A 20,575-nucleotide genomic window follows, 5' to 3' on the forward strand; every position below is an offset into this window, starting at 1 on the left:
TGTTTGGTTGGACACAACACCTGGCCAAATTCTTGGCTGCACTTTCCCTCGTGACAAGAATGTCATTCAGAGTTTGCTCAGTGATGTGGTACTTACTGCTGTGGGGATATAAATGAAGAGCGAATAGCCATAGACGCACACAATCTCCAGAAAGGAATAGGAAACGATGTTCATAACCTTGCTGTTTCTCCACATGAGGAAACCCCAGAGAGCAAGAGGAACCAGCCAGGCATAGGCATAGATGACTGTGGCTGCTATGGACACTGTGGATGACAGGACACAGTTTGCATCCCCACCATGATGACTTTTGAAAACATACTGGCCACATTTCCTAATATTTACAGCAGTGGACTGTGGGATCGTGTTTTACTGGTCTGCATTTCCCAGTATCTCATACCCACTGGGTGCCTTACAAATGTCTGCTGAACTAATGGATCTTTGGTACTGGCCTTTGTTGTAATGACCAGAACTCTTCTATGTGTCTTTTAAAATTCATTTAACAACTAACAACCAGTATTATTCAGCAACTTAATTATGCAAGTGAAATACTTCAGAGGGTCACATAGCTAGTGTTTAGAGATGCTGAACATTTCAATCAAATAAAAGCCAACTATCCCCTTGGAAGAACATATCCTCTTCCCTAGCAAAACAAGAGCTGACACTGACTTCTTTAGCAAATTTATTTAAAATGCCCTGGATACAGATTAACTTGCTCTGCACGCTATTTAGGTCTTTCTGTCTCTGAAATACAGCATCCTAGCTCACTGATGAATTGCTTGCACTATTCTCCAGTTTCACTGTCTTCTTACATGAGAAACTGCCTCGGTGGTGGAGTGCTAGGCAGGGGGCCCTGGGAACACGGTGCTGAGTATATCACCCTTCTTCCCTTCTCATGGCAGCATGCCTGCCAGGACTTTCTCCCCTCCTTGTTAAAGCATGGCTAAGCCATGGCACCATTCCTTCCTACATAGAAACCAGCAGGCATTTCATTTAACACAGCCTGATGAGAATAAAGCCTCCACCCCACATACACAATTACATCAGACTCTGGTTAAGATGTAATTGTCCAAAACATCTGAAGCTCCTACAGTGGATTTTTCATACTGGAACCCTCATGAAGCCAGGTGGAATTTTGCTGACATTATGCCTCTTGGATAACCAAAGAAGATGAATGGGGGCTGGGGATTTAGCTCAGTGGCATAAGCCTTGCAAGCAGGCAGTCGTGAGTTCGATCCCCGGTACCGATAAAAAGACAAAAAAAAAAAAAAAAAGATGAATGAAAGTCTACTCTAGCTATAGGTATCACTTACTGATTACAACTGGGCATCAGGCATTACACTCGGAGTTCTACTGACAGGCAAGAATGTGTGATAGTCAAGCCAGAGTCTATATGTAGATGGCATGGGTTCTAATCCTAGGCAAACTAGCTTTTCAGGTTGTAAGTTACTTAACCTTCCTGCCTTAGTTTCCCTATGTGCACACTGGAAACAAAATCACCTTTAGAATTATTAAGAGAATTTTATATTATTCTAATATATTTATATATATATAACTAGTTATATATATATATATAACTAATATATTTTAATATAATAAACTAATATATATTATTTCATATAATCTATATTGTTGTTTTGGAGAAGCAATGGGATCAGAGAAGGTAATTTGATCAAGGTCACACAATTAACAAGGTGGTGTAAACTGGATTTAAGTCTACATGTGACTCATATTCTTTATATAAAATGGGCCAATGCTTGATAGATGTGGCTGTGACTATCTTACTGGTACGTATATCATGTCAGTTTCTGCTACAGATAAAGATACTCCTATGTTACCAGGTGCACAGGAAGTGTGGGTCACTCTTCTGCACGATACACATGTACAAACCTCTGACGCAGAAGGTAACTTACAGGTATGGTGGTGCACGCCTGTAACTGATGCAGGAGGCTGAGGCAGGAGGATCGCTCTCAGTCCAAAGTCAGCCTGGGCTACAAAGTGAGTTCAATGTCAGCCTGAACTATATGGCAACACCTTGTCCCAAAGAAAAAGTTAGTATGTACTACCTACAGCAATATTGATTCACCTATCTTGCTTTACTTAAGGACTGAGCTACTTGATTGGGTTAAATTCAAGCCAAAGACATTTGATAAAGAGAGCTGGAACTAAATCTGGGTCTGACTCCATGATGGGTAAGGAAAGAAATGGAAAATCAGTATGGAAGGCAGAGGAGAAGAGAAGAAAGGATAATACATGGATACTGTCTTATATACATACACATAAATACATCTCTACACACCTGTGAACACACACACACACACACACATATATATATATGCACACACATGTATGCACACATATATCAGAGGGAGCAATTGCTAGTGTTCACTGAATTCAGGTTGTACAAGCCACTATTCTAATACATGCATCAAATCTTTCTTCTCACAACAGCCCTAAAATGTAAGAATTATCATTTCCTCTTCACCAATGAATCTGAGGCAGGAGCGAGGAAATAACTTGCTCCAAGAGGTCAAGCTGGTGAGTGACAGAGCTGCAAGCTGCAGCCCACGCTCTGGAACTGGAGCTGCTCCTTCCCAGGCCACCGACGTTCTCTGGATGAGGGCAGCCAGGGAAGGGGCTGGGGCGTGCGAAGGTGCCACAAGTCAATCTGCTAGGAAGCCAGACTTCCTCACTTTGTAGTGGCTGCCACCTGCAAACCCCCAGGAGCTGTTCTGCACTTTTCACTGCCTAATACTGACACAAGAAAGGAAGTTAAACAAGAATGTGATTTACAAGCCTCTCACCGGGTCCCGATCATTTCTGCTTTCTCCCTTCCCGGCTTCTTGCAGGCTTCTCCTTAACAAAGCTGCTAACAGGAGAGACCCTGGCCTGCCATCAGAAGCCCACGTCCCACGTTGCTCTTCTTCATCATGGTCACAGTCTGTCTCAGTTATCTGAGCCATCCCAAGCAGAGTAACAAGGGCCCCACTGTCCCAGGGCTGGGACATCAGAACAATGCTACAAGGCGAACCTTCCCATACTGCTTTCAGTTACTTTGTACTTTTTAACAGAATAAATTCTAAATGCTACTCAATCTTGTCTGGATCTTTATACCTTTCCTCAGAATTATGTGAATTTATAATACCATGAAGACACTCATGCCTCTAAATCCATATATTTAAAATGCTAAGTTTTATGTTATAGACATTTTACTACAGTAGGGAAAAAAATATTAGTGGTAACTCAGCCAGGAGGAATGTTTGAACCTTAAAACAGAGAAGGCAGGGCCATAGCCCCGAGACATGGGTCCCACGGCCTGGGAGAAAGGGGCCCATGGTTAGGGACTGACAGCATTCTAAATGAGCTGCACCATTCACCAACCTTTGCGGAATTCGGGCACATAATGGTACGTCTTCTCTCCCAGATGGATTAAGAAGTTGGAAAGATTCCCGCTAATTGCTATGGCAAAGACCAACGTGGCACATATCCAAAAGGGCCCTGCAAAAGCAACCAGAAAATTCAGACACAGGAAAATGAAGCAACAGTCTTTAAACTCTTACAGAATAGTTTATCTTCCTCTCCCCATTCATGTAAGTGAGGGAAACTGAATTTTGGATGTGTTCAATACTTATTTAATAGGGGATTTTCTTTTTTAAAAAGTCAAAACACAGGGAGCTGGGGATTTAGCTCAGCTGTGTAAGTGCCTGCCTGCCAAGTGCAAGGTTGTGAGTTTGATTCCCAGCCCCCCTCCCCCAAAAAAAGTTAAAACACAATTCAACAATTAGTTACCTTAAATATGAGACGGATTAGAATCTAAAGGCCAAACTACCTCCCAAAACTAGGTGAATAAAGATGTCAATTTGTGTATAGTTTCTTTTATTGGAAGAACATCAAAAATTCATGGACATTTGGTTTAAATCCTCATCAGGATGTAAGAAGCAACGATTACTTCCCTTAGCTAAGTGTCAAAGGTTAGTGGTAGAGAACAGGAAGTTGAGTCATACAGGTCCTTCTGCAGCACCAATGAGGAGCGAGGCAAGTGCAACCCTGCAGGTGGGAACGAATCTAACCCATCACACGGCCACGCTTGTGTCTAGCGAACAGTTTCAGGCTTTTGATCTTCTTTTTAACAAAAAGGTAATACATATACATAGTTCAATGTTCAAAAGGCAGAAAAGGGAATTCAGATAAAAGTTAAGACTCCCTCCCTGCCAGCAGTGCCCTAGCTCTCCATCTGGTCTCTCTGGAGCTTACCACTGCAACCAGTTTCTAGCAAATTCTGCCACAAGTAATCTACATATAGAAGCACGTACATGTGTGTGTGTGCATTTGCTTGTTTTTATTTTTGTGTTTTACAACTGGGGATTGAACCCAGGGATTTTACACTGAGCTATACCTCCAGCCCTACCGAGTGCTTTGACTAACTGACTGACTGACTGGCCAGGGATAGGGAAGGGGTGGGCCAGGACATCTGAGCAAGGTATACCCTTGCTCATTCACTTAATTAATTAGGGGAATAAACCCAAGACCTTCACTCTAAGCTTACATCTTCAGCCCATTTTTAATTTTCGAGATAGGGTCCCACTAAGCCACCAAGTTGCCCAGGCTAGGCTCAATCTTAGAATCTTCCTGCCTCAGCCTCTTAGAGTACTGAAGTTACAGGCAAGCACCACTATGCCAGGCTATGTGTTTGTTTTATACAGATGATGATATACATGTGTGTTTGGCTGGGCAGCTTTCTGTATCTTAATATAGCTTACATTTTACCACAGTTATTTTAAAAAAATCAGCCTATCCTCTAAAAGGTTATAAAATGTTCCACTGAGCGGCTAAATGTTCCATGACTTGCGAACCCCACCGTCAAAGGCACTGCCCTTGTCTCTCCCCACCTAGGAAAAGTACAGCACAAAACAGGGTCTCTGTAGTGCAGGCTGACCTTAAACTCACCAGCCTAGACTGGCCTCAAACTCAAGGCAATCTTCCTGCCTCAGCTTCCACAGTGCTGCTTTTTAAAGACATGTACCACCACATCTGGCTAACAAATATAATTTTTTTGTGTGTGTGTTTTTGAGGCAGGGTCTCACTATGATAGTTCAGGTACTTTGTAGCCCAGGCTGATCTCAAACTCGCAACAATCCTTCTGTCTCAGCCTTCTGTTTTGAATTCAGAACTTTTAATAGATATTATGAATTTCATTTTTGAATTTCACTAATATGCTGCAACACCCTTTGGGATAATTTCAGGCACCTTCACGGATGATAAAATGAAGAATTATCTGGGGGAGAGGACTAGCAAAAACAGATGAACACTTTTCAAAGCCAACTTCTGGCTCTGCAGGAGGCATCAACAGGATGCTCCAGAGTTCCAGACACCAGCTTTCCACAGATGCCTGCACCAAGGCTACAAGCTGCCTGTAATAGTCTGGGCTCAAGCACACTGTATCATTCTGACTGCCTACCACATAAAAGACAAAAAGCAGAACAAACTAGGGATAGCAGCAAATGCCTATAATCACAGCTACTCAGGAGACTGAGGCAGGAGAATCACAAGCTTGAGGGTTGTAGTCTAAGAGCCACTAAGCACCATCGAAGCCCTGGCTAGGTGCTGGTGAGATGGTGATGTGGAACAGAGGTACAGTCACCTCTGGAAACCTGGGGAGAGAAAGAACAGAACACCCAACCTGCTTGTAGGCAGTGCATGGGACACTCAGGCAGGGCACTGCATGCAGACAACGTGGTGTCCACAGAAGCAGAAGAGAACAACCCAGAAGAGGGAAAGGCAGGCACAGAGACCCAGGAACCAGAGAAAACAACTCAAGGCCGGAGAAATCTCAAAGTAGCCAGGGACTGGAGCTGGACTGGGACCAGATCATACAAGGTCTTGGAAGCCACGACAGAGTTAGGAGTTTATCTTGAGGGCAACAGGCAGCCTGGCATGGGGAGACATTTGTGAGTGTACAGATGTTTCTTGCTACTGTGGAGGACTGGGTCCAAAACCTCAAGGATATCAGCCTCTGAGGATGCTCAAGTCCTTTACATAAAATGACACAGTACTTGCACATACCCTGTGTACATCCTCCTGTATGCTTTCGATCATCTCTAGATTACCTGTAATAGCAAAAGCAATGTGAATGCTGCAGAAAGAGCTTTTATATTGTCCTGTTCAGGGAAAAATGAGAAGAAAGGAAAGTCTTGGTGTTCAGTATAGATGGAATATTTTTTTGGAGACAGAGTCTTACTACATAGCTCAGGCTGCACTTAAACTCACTATGCAGCACAGATTGGCCTCGAACTTGCAGTGATTCTCCTGCCCTGGCCTCTGTGTTGGAATTATAGATGTGTACCATCACAGCTGGCTCTGATGGGATATTTTTTCAAGTATTTATGATCTATGAGTGGAATCTGCAGATGCAGAATCTACAAACAAGGAGCCAACTGTACCAATTTAAAGATTTGCCTAGCATTCTCTGGGGCCGCCTGCCCAAAGCTGTGTAACAAACCAGGCATGGTGGCACCTGGGGAAAAGACATTTTTGGGTGGCCTGGAAGGTCATCCACACCTCTCCGCATTCTGCTAGTCTTGTTTAATCTGAGTTAATTTATCCACTTGACCCTCAGCCTCACATAGTGGTACATCTTCTCTCCTCTATTTCTTGGCCACCCCCCAAGGCCCAGGCTTCTCTGCCTTTAGCTTCACCGAACTTTAATCACTTTAGTCCTTTAGACTCACCAAACTTTAATCATATCTAAAATCTCACTAGGCAACTAGTGTTACAGAAGGAAACAAACTTTGGGTTGAAATCCTGGCTTGGTCATGAGAAGCAGCATAGCATGATGGAGAATGCAGTATGGTGCTGATCTGAAAACTGAGCCCAGTCCCTTACCGCCATAGGACTCTGGGCAAGTGGCTGAGATTTTGTGACTCAGTGTCTTCTTATCTATAAAATAGGGTCAATAATACTACCTGCCTTGTAAAGCTGGGCTTGTAATGAGGGGTAAATGAGCTAACAAAAGTTCTGCCCTGAGAACAGTGTCTGGCACACACAGTGTCTGTGACTGTGTCTGCTGCTACTGTTACAATGGCTAACTCTGTAGCTATGGATAGGGGACCCTCCCTAACCCTAAGATAAGGCAATCCTGGGGCATAAGAAATAAAACCGTAGGGCCACGGATATAGCTCAGCAGTACAGTGCCTGCCTGGCAAGCGTGAGGTCCTGAGTTTGATTCCCAGTACAAAAGAAGAAAGAAAGAAATTGTAAAATAATACAACAGTGCTCATCTTGATACTTGGCAATTATGAGGTACTCAACAGATGCTGGCTCTCTTCTTCTTGGGGCTGGGACAACACTGTTCCCTTGAAATCTTCCCCACTAGCACAGGGCCTAGCACAGAATAAGGTGCTTGAAGACTGCTGAGCAGCTACTCTGTGCCAAGGTGCCTACCGGCAATGGAGACACAGTCCTCAGATACAGAGCCTGCTCCTCAGAAATCCTTGGCCTGAAAATAAGAAGCAATGCAAGAGCTCGGAAACCACCCTGACCACTCCCGAATGGGAGGCCAACACAACAGCTTTGTCCTTTCTCTCTCTCTCTCTCTTTTTTTTTTCTTTTGTGACAGGGTTTTGCTATATAGCCCCGACTGCTCTTGAACTCAGCAATCTTCCTGCCTCAGCCTTCCAAGTGTTCCAACTACAGGCACGTGCCACCATACCCAGTAGCACAATGTCTTTCTGCACCAGGCTCCTGATGGATCCAGGAATCATTCCCCTAATCCCAGAGGAACTTCCAGAAATGTACAGGGTACATGGGCTGAGCAGAAGGGAGCCCTCAACCTCTAAAGAGAATTCCTACTTTTCTGATAATGGATATTCTTTTGCTTCATGAAGTCTAGAATCTGGCCTAGCACCTGTCATACAGACAGCTGTATTTTTCCCTCAAATACAGACAGCCATTGTCACGGGGACCATTTCCTCTGAAGCTGTGGGTGGACCCTGGGACTGTTCTCAGGCAGCAGAGGGGTCAAGAATGACAGCTACCGCTTGACCTAGCTGACTGCCAAATCCCAAAGAGAATCAGCCCACCTGAGGGCACAGCCAAACCAGCACATCAGTGAAAAAAGTGTAAGACTACCTGCGCCACACTGCCACAGCCAGCAAATCCGCTAGAAAGGAAATCAACAATTTTGCTCTATTTCTCTCAAGCCTGTGACATCATTTGAAGACTCTGACAGGCATACTAGTGCTTGTTATTGTGGCATTCATAGAATACCTAACTGTATTTCCCGCTAAATTCTTTGCAAGGATTGCTAGTGAATCTCAGAAGAGTCAAATAAAAATAAAATAACATAGATCCCACCAACAATGTAATTTTCCAGCGTTTTAGGCAACCCACAAATTCAGCCCAGTTTAACTATTACATGGTAAAGTATCAAAACAGCACCACACATACCATAGAGATCTGGATTGCTGCGGATATATAACCTCACAAAGTTTTTCCCAGGTATTGGCAAAAGAGACCCTTTTATTCTGTCAAAGACCTGGAAAACAACATAGGAGCAATTCTACAGAGTACTTTTTAAAAGAAGTTTAATAAATTCAACTAAGACAAAAGTGAACTCAGCTACTTGAGCTTTTATGATAGTATTTTCACATAAGTGGTAACCCTTTATTTTTGTAAGACTTCTCTTTTCGTACACAAAGATTTTCCCATGATATGACTGTTTAATCACAGAAAAACATCTCCCTTGTATAAAAGGATGAATGAAACAGATTTACGAACCTGGTAAGTGTCCACGTCAAAGAATGTTTGATAATATTCAAATGTCCAGAAGGGAGAGCTTTTCTTCTGTCCAGCAAGTAACTGTCAAAGATAAAAACAACACAATGAGGGCTGGGGCCTTGGCTGAGTGGCAGAGTACATTTTACTTAGCATGGACAAGGCCCTGAGTTTGGCCCTCAGCATCACAGGAAAAAAAGCCAACAAAACACTAGCAGCAATTTCAGAACTCTGGCTACTGACAGAGAGAGACAGACAGACAGACACACACTGAGAGAGACAGATAGAAAGAGACACAAACAGAGACAGACAGGGAGAGGGGAGAGAAGGGAAAGGACAGGGGAGGGGAGAAGGGAGAGGAGAGGGAAGAGGGCAGAGAGAGGGGGGGGGAGGGAGGGGAGAGGGACATGGAGGAAGAAGGGAGGGGAGGAGGAGATGGGGAGGGAAGGGACAGAGGGGAGGGAGAGAGGGAGGAAGGGGGGAGGGACAGAGGAGAAGTAGAGGAAAGAGGGAGGGAGAGGGAGGGAGGCAGAAAGGAAGGGAGGGGAGAGGAGGAGGAAGGAGGGAAGGGGAGGGGAGAGGAGCAGGAGAGGGAACAAACTGATTCCATGAGAAACCAAAATGTAAGGAACACCAGATTCTTCGGCATTCAGTGACCAACTCTGCAATAGCCAGTGTCCCACTCCTAGACTAACAGGGCAGCAAGTGTCTGCTTTTGAGTCACCAAATGCTTTCAAATCTTGATCCCTCACTGGGGGCAGCTCTGGTGAATCACCAGATTGCCTTTCAGCCTAGTTCCCTTAACTAATAGTACTGTGAGTCCTAGACTTACAAACATTCCAGTTGCAAACTTTCACAGGTGCTCTGTATACGATCACTTTGCTGGCTAATGAACAGATGCAGCTTACAAACAATTCTCCCAGAACAGAATGCATTCATAAATCAGGGGCTCACTATACAGTTAACAAGATCTGCCTCACAGGGAAACAGGGAGGAGACAGTACACGGAGCGGGGCACAGCTCAGTGGCAGCGTGCCTGCCTAGCACGCATGAGCCCTGGGATCATCTCCCAGTACTGAACAGAAGGAAGAGCAGCACGTGGAATACATATTATGTAAATAATACACACCCGAGAAGACAACTGGTATAATTATCTTTTCCCCTCCCACCACTTCAAGATCCTTACTGCTACTGCCACCTGCAATCTTAAAATTCTGATGTACTGATTCACTCTAAGCATTAAAAATATTACTAATCCTATAGGAAGGAAAGAAGGAAGAAAACCAACATTCCAAAGTAAAGGAGGCTTTGAGGAGGGTCTCGTTGTCCCCACAACACAGCTCTCCAACGGCAGATGTAGACCTGATGCCATGACTTCCAATTCCTCCTCCCTCTCCCCTGTACTGGGAATGAACCTAGAAGACTGTGCACGCCACTGCAGGTTCACGTGTGTGGACTGCATCTCGTACATCCCATTATAACAGAGTGCAGTATGGGAAAGGTCAGGCACAACAGACACAGTTGAAGAGACACTTTGAAGACCCCAATGGGAAGTGCTCAGAACCGGCGCAACAATGTAACCCGTGCCTTGTTCTGTAGGCACAAGCCTGTTCCTTCTGAGTGTACAATCCCCTAGTAAGCTTTGCTGCTTTTCCCTTACGTTGTATGCCACATCCAACTCTTTACTCATCATGCACAAGAACCCGGAAACCTGTCCCAGACCCTATCATCCCGGGATGCATCTCGGCGAGCCAGCCAGGAGGTAAGGCTCCTTTTGGGGAAATTTTGTCATTTTTCTCTTCTCTTTCCTGTTTTTAGGCTCTGCCAGGAGCAAGAAAATTTTCCTGCATTGCTCACATTTATGTTTGTATGATTTCTACTTCGTCACAAACCCCTGAAGCTTGGGGATTCCTTTTGAGTAGCTAGTCTCCAAAGCCTAAATATTTTAGGCAGAGGGAAGCCCTCTATATCTTTTTGTATCTCCGCTCACCCTGCATCCCATTCCTCAAACAGCAAACGGGCAAGATGTTTATCTCTGAAAACTAGATCCTTCACACTGAAGTTTTCATCTATCCGTCTGTGAAGTGGGTCAGCAGAGATGCAGGCAGTTGGGGATGGAGAAAGGGGCTAGGCAGGGGTGATGGACTGTACAAGAGGTCAAGTTTCAGAGCAAGGCCTGGCCTGGGTTACCGGCAGCAGCGGGGCACAGAATGCCTCCTCTCCCAGGGGAGGGCCTTTCCCCAAGGGCTCCTCCTAGTCCCAGTTCTCATGCTGCCACCTACTGGGCCCCTCACCCATTAGACTCCCTTTGGCCCCCCGTGAGTGAGCAAACCCCACCACCCTACTTGCAATGCAGCAAAAACTTATCAGGCCCCAGAGGCCCTGTTTCTCTGGATAGCCAATCAGGACAGAAGGCCATTTGTTAAATTACTCTGCCAGGATCCCCAAGAGGCAGGAAAATTTTCAGTGAGGTCTCTCGGGGGAAGCACTTGGCATGCCGTAATGTTCTGTAAATGGCTAGAGATGTCTAGCCAGTAGGGCATTCCAGCTCCAGACCCCTGCCCAGGAGGTGGGTGGTGGCCAAAGGGGAAGATCCAAAAGTCCAAAGTGGCACTAGTGCACACACAAGGCCTGAGACATCTGAATGTCTGAATCCCAAGGAGTTTGGTTTTACCAGGGGATGGTCTCGGCTGAAGGCGTTGGGGATGACCTGTAGGTCACTTTATAAGGTTCCTACAATGCAACTCTTACTCCTGTTCACAGACCCATGTGGGGAATACCTCATCTGTTCCTCATTCCAAGCACGTGATTCTCTGTTTGGATGCCTTCTAAGATGCAGGGACAAACGCAATCTCAAGACCCTCAAGAAGTAAACATCTTATATTCCTGTGTAATGAGGCCTGACCTACGTACCAACCGGTGATAGGGAGGTGTGGCTCCCTAATGGCTGCTTGAAGTGTAATACCACACTCCAGTCAGACTTTGTAAGAGACAAGGAAAATGGTCATAAGTGTCTGATGTTCAAATCTTCATGGCCCACTACCAAAAGCCTGACCTTTGTCAGTCCTGCCATAGAACTAACTCCTCTTCCAGCACTGACACTGGTGAGGGCCACCTCTCCTCAGCCCTCCCCCAACAAGCTACTCCTTACCAACCTCCACCCCATCAGCGCCTCAGAGTATAAAGATAACCTCCTGGACTACCCCCATACAGGTCCAGATCTGTCTGGGGCCTGGGGCCGTAAAGCCCCAGATTCAGAGAACTCAACATGTAAGTCCGCCACTATCCTATCCCTTTGAGAAGTGGCCAGCATAGAGGAACTGGGCAAATTCTCTGAAGACCCTGAGAAAGTTTGCTGACAGACTCCATACCCTGATAGTGGTTTTTGAGCTGACCTAGCAAGATGTCCGGTTTATCCTTGTTTCTTGCTGCACAGCAGTAGAAAGGAAGAGAATCTTAAGAGCTGCAAAACAGGGCAGTAATGAGGCTTTTGTGGCCTCACCTGGGGGCAATCAGCACAATGATGTGTTATTTGGGCTCCAAGAAGGGTTCAGGTGGGACTAAGATACTGGGGTAGAAAAACCAAACAGAGGTTACACTTTCGGGCCACCTTAGCTGCTGTGTGTAAGGATATGGCTATGCCTGTAACTTACGGTAAGCTCAGAACTATCAGTCAGGACTCTGATGAAAATCCAGAAGTTTATCAATAACAGCTTGAAGAACCATAAATACACTAATTTAATGTACTCCATAAATATACCCAGAGCCTAGAGAGGGCTAAATTATCCCAGGGCACTGTTTGATCAGCCAGTCAGCTCCAGATCCTAAAAAAGAAACCCTAGAAACTCCACCAAGGCCCACAAGCTGTGAGAAGTCATTGGACAATATGGCCTTTGTGGTCTTTAATAAACGAGACAAATGGGGCCGGGGATACAGCTTAGGGCAAAGAGCCTGCCTGGCAAATGCGAGGTCCTAAGCTTGATTCCCAGTTCCCCTCCCCACCAAAAATAACCGAGATAAAGAAGACTACTAATGGAAATTGTGTAAAGAAAACAGGCAGGCCAGAACCACGCTAGCCCTAATAAGGTTCATGACAAGCCTGTGACACCAAGGGAACCACGTAGTCCAAAGAGTGAGAGGCAAGTCTGAGCGTTTCAAGGGCAAGCGATTGCCATCAAAAGGAGTGCCCTCAAAAGCCTGGAGTCCTTGCAAGACTGCCAAATACAGACAAGGACCCCTGACCCTGAAGGAGGGATTGCCCACTCTGAACTGCAGGTGGGGAGATTTCCTTTGCTAAGCTGCCTTCATGATTATACATTATCAAAATGACCTACCTCAATATTTGAAGACATACTCCTCCTGCTCAGAGCCACTGTCACTCAAACTCCTGGCAACATGTGTCCTAGTTATCAGGGACCTGTCAACCCAGCTCCACTGGACCTGATTCCTCTGCAGAGTTGATCCCTAAGCATGGTACAATGGCATCCTCGGGTACCCCAGTAATCATTCAGCTCAAGGACCCTAATCTGTACCTTAAAAAGCACCATCCCATCAAAAGAGAGGCAAGAGTGGAACTAAAGCCCATTACTGATCAGTTTTTGGCTACAGGGTTACTGATGCCATGCCAGTCCTTGTACGAACCACCCATTTTACTGGTAATCCAGCTACCAGGAAGATATTGCCTAGAACAAGATTTTAGAATCAACGAGGCAGTGGTCCTCAGCCCCTGGTAGCAGATTCATACACCTTCCTTGCAGAGATCTCAGGAGACACTGATTTCTGCCCTCATTTCAAGGACATCTTTTTTTCTATTCTGGAGAACCCCAGCTCCCAAGGCCGTATTTGTTTGCCTTTCAATGGGAGGATCTGCCAATAGCAGACCGGGATGACACTGCCTCAAAGGGTTTAGAGATGGCCCTCACACTTGCTCAGGATCTTACAGACAGCCTGAGAAGGGAGTCCTACTACAGTGTGCAGATAACCCCCTTATCTGTAGTCCCACCAAGGAATTATTTCATTAAGACATCAGTAAGACTTCAATTGTTTAGTAAAAAGATGTTACAAGGTGTCCCAACATAAAAGGCCCAGATTTCTTAATGGGCCCAGCTGTCAGGAGGTTTTCCAGGCCCTGGCATTAGAAATCCCAGGCCTAGCTAAGCCTTTTTCTCTTTTCATGGCTGAGAAACAGGGAATAGCCATTGGAGTATTATCCTGGTATCTGGGCTCAGCTACCGGGCTGATGACCTACTTTTCCAAATGATTAACTAGGTGGCACAAGATTGGCCTAGCTGCCTACAAGCAATGGTGCGTTTAGCTCTAAGATAACAATTGGACAAAAGCTCTCAGTTCTAACTGCACCCAGGGTTAAGGCCCTGTTAGAGGTCAAGGAACACTAGTGGATGACTGGAGAAAGCTCACTGAATACTGAGCTACACTTACTGAAAACCCAGACATCACTCTTCAGTCTTGCATAGTTCTAAACCCAGCCACCCTCCTCCCAACTAACCATCAGGTAAAGATGAGTGTGAACAAACCACTGACCAGAATTATGCCAGCCGTTCCGATCTGAAACCAGCCATTGACAGGAATGGCAAGCACACAGTTCGCTGACGGCAGTTTCATAAAAGATGGCATTAAGAGGCCAGAGCCTGCCAGTCAGCCTGACCAAGCCACTGCAGCAAGAGGACTCCCTCCTTTAACCTCAGTCCAAAAGGCAAAACTTACTGCCCTCATTTGGGCTCTTCAACTTGCCGGGGACAAGATGGCCAACTGTGCCTTCCTGCCACCTGGAAAGACAAGGGACTTCTGACTAGCCACCAGATCAGTGATCCTCAACCTCCTTGAGGTGGTAAGTCTCCCAAGTGAAGTAGCAGTTGTTTATCATTGGCTCCTTGGATCCTGTCTCCCAAATTCAAAGGCAGATGTGGTTGCCAAACAGCCCTGCAAAATAACCATGGCCCATCAAAAATGCTCCCTGTGGTCTAATTTCAAGATTGCCACTTGGAGTCAAGATGCTCTACAGAAGAGCTTCAGATGACAGATGATGAGGGAGGCCAATGGTGGTAGGAGGGACCCTGGCTGTTCTTGTCACAATGATCACAGTGGCAAGTCCTAAAGTCATTAAGTGTCTACATGAGTGGGATGTTACTGCCACCAGTTATAGGGCCCGGAGCTACTCCAGACACTTCTTATGGGCTCTTTCAGCCTCTTAACTGAAACTGCATTGGCAGGGACTTCTGTGTAGGAAAATGAAAACAGTTCACACACGTTTACTATTGAAAATACATTCTGGCTTAAGACTCAGGCACTTTTCTTACCGTTTGGCACTAATTTTTCTTTGTGTCTTCTAACAAACTGGACAGAAACATGCACCCTTGTTTACTGATGATCTGGCTCCAGAGATCAATTTAACACCTAATAACCAACCCCTTCCAGTTCCTGTAGCCACCAAAACAAGAACCAAGCAAGCCACAGAAGTCATTCCTCTTCTAGTGGGTTTGGGCCTACCAACTGAGTACTGGAATAGGACTACGGATACGGAGATTAGGGTGTGGCAAAGCTGGCTCAGGAAGGAGATGTTAATTAAAAGACATTGGAACACATGTGCAGAACAGTTCCCAAAGCCCTGCACCTGGACTTCTTGTGAGGCCTTGAGCTGGTTTTCAAGAGGAAGGCCTAGAGCTGACATAAGCCTGAGACGTGGGATCCCAGCACCACCTCCAAGGATTTGAATGTGAAAGTTCTCACAGGCTTCCCTGAGATTTGGACAGCACTGAAGGACACAGAGGCTAAGAGGAGCTTGCTATCATGGCTTTCCTCACCACGGTCCACCTTGCCTCCTCCAGGGTATACTTTTATCTTCCTTTTTCCTGTTTTACTCGGCCTGAGCAGAACCACTTTCTCTCTCAGTCTTCATGTTTACTTTCTCAGATAAACTTTGCTATTATTTTTTGCTCATTTGGTTCTCTGACTGTGATGAGAACCTCGATTCTTAACTCCAGAAGGAGAGGTGAGCAACCCAGAACCTGGTAACATTTAATTAGAAGGGGCTATCTGATAACATTTCTGAGCTACATCAGCCCTTTCTACTCTTTTAAGTTTGAGTCTGTCTTACTCAATCACTAAATTGCCTGGGTTGGCCTCAAATTTGTAACTCTCCATCTTTAGCCTCCCAGGGTGTTGGGACTACACTGTGTTACCATGCCCCATACCATGCCTGGCTATATTTCTTATTAAACATTGGTGCCTGGTGTTATTCGGTGCGATGTTAATTTCACATGTCAACTGGTGCAGGAATATTGGTTAAACATTCTCCTCCCTGTTTCTGAACAAGATTTACATTTATAACTGCTTGACTGAGTAAAGCAGATTGTCCACTATAATGTGGGTGGGCCTCAGCCAACAATTGAAAGCCTGACTTGAATAAAAGGTCAGCCCCACCCCACCCAGGCCCACTGCCTCCCTCCTCACAGCAGAGGTGATTCTCTCTGCAGATGGCCTCCAGACGTACCTTCCTGAGACTCCAGCCAGGAGGCTGCCTGCATCAGATTCTAGATTTGCCAAACCTCCACTTAGCTGACTCTTTAAAATAATCTTTCTTTTTCCAAATATATCTTACTGGCCTTTCGCTAGAGAACTCTAACACCCCCATACCTAATAGTACCCACTTTTGTGAGCATTTAACACTTGCTTCCTCTTGTACGCTGTCTAGCAGTTAAGACACACAGGCTTGGACTCAGATGGCCTTGAGTTAAAGCTCCACTTGCTACCTTTCAGTTGTCTCTATCATTCTCATTTATACCATGAGGATAAAAATAGTTTCTTGGTCAATGGGCTCTCACGCCCCACCCCATCCCTGGACTAGGGATTGCACTCAGGGCTTTCACAATGAGCTACATGCATTGGCCCTATTTTATTTTTTGAGTCAGTCTTAGTAAGTCACTAAATTGCCCGGGTTAGATTTGAACTTACAATCTTCCAGCCTCAATTTCAGAACTGGGACTACAGGTATATGCTGAAGCAATGGGCCTTGGGTTTGGCTTTTGTTCTTGAAAGATTATACTAGATGATGCAAGTAAGAGACTTTAACTGATGGCTAGGAGAATTTAAACAATAAGTAAAAATTAGCCATCATCGGAGATGATAATGACCACAAGACAATTGATCCTTTTCTCATATTTCAGATGAGCAAAACCAGGTTCAGGAAAGTAAAAGTGCCCTTCCCAAGACCATCTTACTATTGGCAGGACAGGGTTCTTACATTTAAGTTTCTGCCAAAATATTTAGTATATAACACCATTTAATTTAACATAAAATTTAGCACTTATTTTGATATTTCATGGAGTTTCACGAAGAGCACTTCATACTCAGGAGCTGCAAGTTCAAGGCCAGCCGAGTCTACGTACTGAGTTTAAGGCCAGCCTAAACTATACAGTGAGACCCTGACTCAGGGGGAAAAAAAAGACTGAGTGACTGAGGTCACCAAATTAAGTTTACAGGGACATTCAGCTATACTAGAAGGATGGAGCCATTATCCTAAACCTGTGAACCAGGTAGAAGATTAGGACTGGGCCAAATTCAGTGAAGTAAGTAGGTGTAATCTGTCAGTTATGAGACCCAGGGCACATGCATAGAACACAGAACCCAGGATGACCCTGCTCTTCGTGAAAACAGTCACTGGGACCAATCAACTGCAAAAATTCAGCAAAAAAGACAAAAACTTCAGATGGGTTCCAAGACTCCTAGGGCCCAACTGCTGGACAGAGGCTCTTCTGTGTTCAACGACTGAGATCTGAAATAGAACGAAAAAGAGAGAAACCAAGGAAAAAAGCCAAAATCATGGCTGTTGCAATCAACAATGCTTTAAGCACACTAAGTCATGGGAGCGAGAAGACAGGGCTAGTCAAAGAGAGAGTTCCTGCCTTAAATGCAAGGAAACTAGACAACCGGCACATGACTGTCAGGCATCATGCAGGCCCTGCTGTGAGGCTGATGTGGGTGACTCGGTGGCCACTCTCAGGGAGCAGTAAGGCCGCCAAAAGCCTCACCCCCCACTCTGACAAAGAGAACAAAAGGGCCTGGGGCAAACTGCCAGACCCTGTCCACAGGGATCTCCAACTCCAGTGAGAAACACGCAGTGATGCCGGATGCCAGGGGCAAACAAATTCAATTCCCTTTAGATACAGGCACAGCTTATTCTGTTTTCACTTGTTTCTCTGGAAAACGCTCCTCTAGAACTAGTGCCATAGTTGGGGTTACGGGAAGTCCTAACCACAGCTTCTTTACCTCCGCTTTGACGTTAATTTGAAGGTCAAATATTCAACTATGAGTTTGTCATTGTCACATGGTGCCCTAGTTTCTCACTAGGAAGGGATCTACTAGTTAAACTGGGCACAGCGTACTTTTGTTCCACCTTCAAGAAATGTACATTTCACTGTCTTTTATGTGTGTCATGTCTAAGGTTCTTTTCAGAACACCAAAAACTTGAAAAGAATTTCTTTTTTTTTTTTTTTTTGGTACTGGGGATTGAACTCATGACCTTGCACTTGTCAGGGAGGAGCTTATGCCATTGAGCTAAATCCCAGCCCCTGGAAAAAATTTCTTCAGGACCCACAAAAGCCAATAACCTGATCACCTGGATTTCAGGAAAGGTGGAGCCCCACATGACCAAGATCACCACAGACAAAGACAGTCTCTTCCTGGAATCAAAATCATCCCTCAACCATAGAGATTCTAGAACCCTGAAGTCCAGGACTGGACATGATCAACACCAGTCCACCACTAAGGTTTGAGATCTGAAGCAGTCTGAATGTCAGTATCAGAGTGAGCCCCCTCCAGCTATCTAAGCTGAAGTTCTTTCCTTTCTTCCCCTTCATGTTCCAATCAAAAGGTTTTTTCCTGTGAATTTGAGATTTAGTTCTAATTTCCATTTCCACTAAAGCCAGGACTCACGCTAGCCAATGACACCTACACCATGTTGTCCCCCTCTGCCCTCATCAAGATCGCCCCCTTGCACACATCGCCCTCAGCCGCCTTCCTCCCCGGCCACCTCCCTCCCCCTTCATCCAGATGCAGACCCAGGGACTCCTACCAGGAAGCTGTTCTCTGCTCCTCCCCACGTGTCCTCCACCAGTGTTTCCATGGTGGTTAACGCTCTGTCTGCCTGTCCCTAGCAAGGTAAAGGCCACAGCTCACTGACCCTTGTGTAGCCACTGCCTGGCACTGTATCTGATGCAGTGAATGAGCATATAAACAAGCTCTAAAAAATTCAAAGAAAAAAATCCCGAGTTAATTTCGAACCTCAGTTTTGTCAGAGTCATCATTGCCCAGTAACTCATCATCCTCTTCTCTCCCCGAGCCTCTTGCAGGTCCTGGAAGATGCTTTGGGGTTTCACCAGGATCCTCAATGCTTATCGTGGTGTCTTCTGGGTTTGCTGCTAGGCAAGTGGGTGCATCACCAAATTCTGAAATCAAGTACAACACAAGGCATTCATGGACCTTACACACAGTGCAAATGCTGTACTTCCATTGAAGGACAAGTTGTTACAACCTCGTCTTTGCTATGGACCCCATCCAAGAGTAATAGGCACAAGCCTGGGAAAAAAGTCTCATCTAGAAGCCAATCTGACATTGAAAAATGATTAGGAACACAACAGGATTTGGAGTCAGACCTAGAGTTCAGTCCTGGTTCAGCTCCTTCCTAGCTGTATGAACCTAAGCATATAAACTATAAACGTCAGTGCTCCTACCCATATAACAGAGAGAATAACATTGATGTTAAAGAATTTGGAGAGCGGTCAGGCATGGTGGTACACACCTGTAATCCCAGCACTCTGAGACGAGAAGGCAGGGGGCCTGCCAGTTTGAGTTCAGCCTAGGCAACCTAGTGACTCAGCAAGACCCTGTCTCAAAATAAATAACCAAGAGCTGGGGTGCAGCTCAGTGCAAATGTTCTGGGTTCAATCCTCAGTACACCACACACACACACACACACACACACACACAAATCAGAAGGCAGAGTCTGAAATATTACTAAAGACAAGTCCTTAACAAAGTGTCTTGCCCAATCTAAACCTCTCTCCTTTGATCAGTTTAAAAAAAATTAATGGAAGTTTTCTTTTCCAGTAAGTCCTATGTAATCACTAGAAAAAATATGTGGACTGGGCCAGGGAATTAGCTGAGAGTGTGAGTGCCTGCCTGGCAAGTGTGAGGTCGTGAGTTCGACTCCTAGTGCCAAAAAAACAAGAGACAGAGAGAAAATATGTGGACAAAAAATTTACAAATAATAGAATAAAAACTGCTCTTAGTCCCCTCACATAAAGGCAATGCTACCACTGGTTTATTTACTTATGTAGTGAGACTCATGTCCGTGACTGTCATTCATTTAACAAATATTTACCTCATGTTTCCAGGATACCAAGTGCCAACAACTTTGATCCTATTTTTATCTACTAGTGATTATGTAAAAAAGTCTTCATATTATATCTTTGAAATATATAAGGAATGTCTATATAGAAAGCTTTGAGTTACTGTCCTGGGATGACCAACCACCAGTGCATTCACTGGATTACCAGGTTTAAGGTTCTGAACCCAAACTGCTGAACAGCTTTCCAAAAGAATCTCACCCCTTTATGTTCACCAGCAATGACGGGAATGCCTGTCTCTGAGCATCCTAATACACTTTATTTAACTGTACTTGAATAAAATTCAGGGCATCTTTGAAGGCCTAAGGAATGGCAAGCGTGAGGTCGTGAGTTTGATCCTCAGTTTTTTATTTTTTTATCTTTTTGAGACAGGGTCTTGCTAT

The 20,575-nt window shown here is 45.1% G+C and overlaps 1 protein-coding gene across 4 annotated transcripts in view; it reads right to left on the reverse strand.

The window, feature by feature from the left end:
- Positions 1–20,575, reverse strand: part of Yipf1 (Yip1 domain family member 1) — a 37,190-nt gene that overhangs the window by 13,792 nt on the left and 2,823 nt on the right. For 3 of the 4 annotated variants that reach the window (XM_063236532.1, XM_063236531.1, XM_063236533.1), the window contains exons 3-8: positions 19,069–19,232; positions 8,773–8,853; positions 8,443–8,530; positions 3,379–3,495; positions 1,911–1,988; positions 97–263 (exon numbers count right to left, since the gene is read on the reverse strand). In XM_063236532.1, coding sequence (XP_063092602.1) covers positions 97–263; positions 1,911–1,988; positions 3,379–3,495; positions 8,443–8,530; positions 8,773–8,853; positions 19,069–19,232 — 695 coding nt within the window. The remainder of the gene's footprint in view (positions 1–96; positions 264–1,910; positions 1,989–3,378; positions 3,496–8,442; positions 8,531–8,772; positions 8,854–19,068; positions 19,233–20,575) is intronic. The other variant, XM_003464065.5, reaches the window with a different exon arrangement.

This window comes from Cavia porcellus, unplaced genomic scaffold (assembly GCF_034190915.1).
Source record: "Cavia porcellus strain 051 isolate PalLab524CR breed Dunkin Hartley unplaced genomic scaffold, mCavPor4.1 scaffold_25, whole genome shotgun sequence".
Taxonomy (NCBI): Eukaryota; Metazoa; Chordata; class Mammalia; order Rodentia; family Caviidae; genus Cavia; species Cavia porcellus.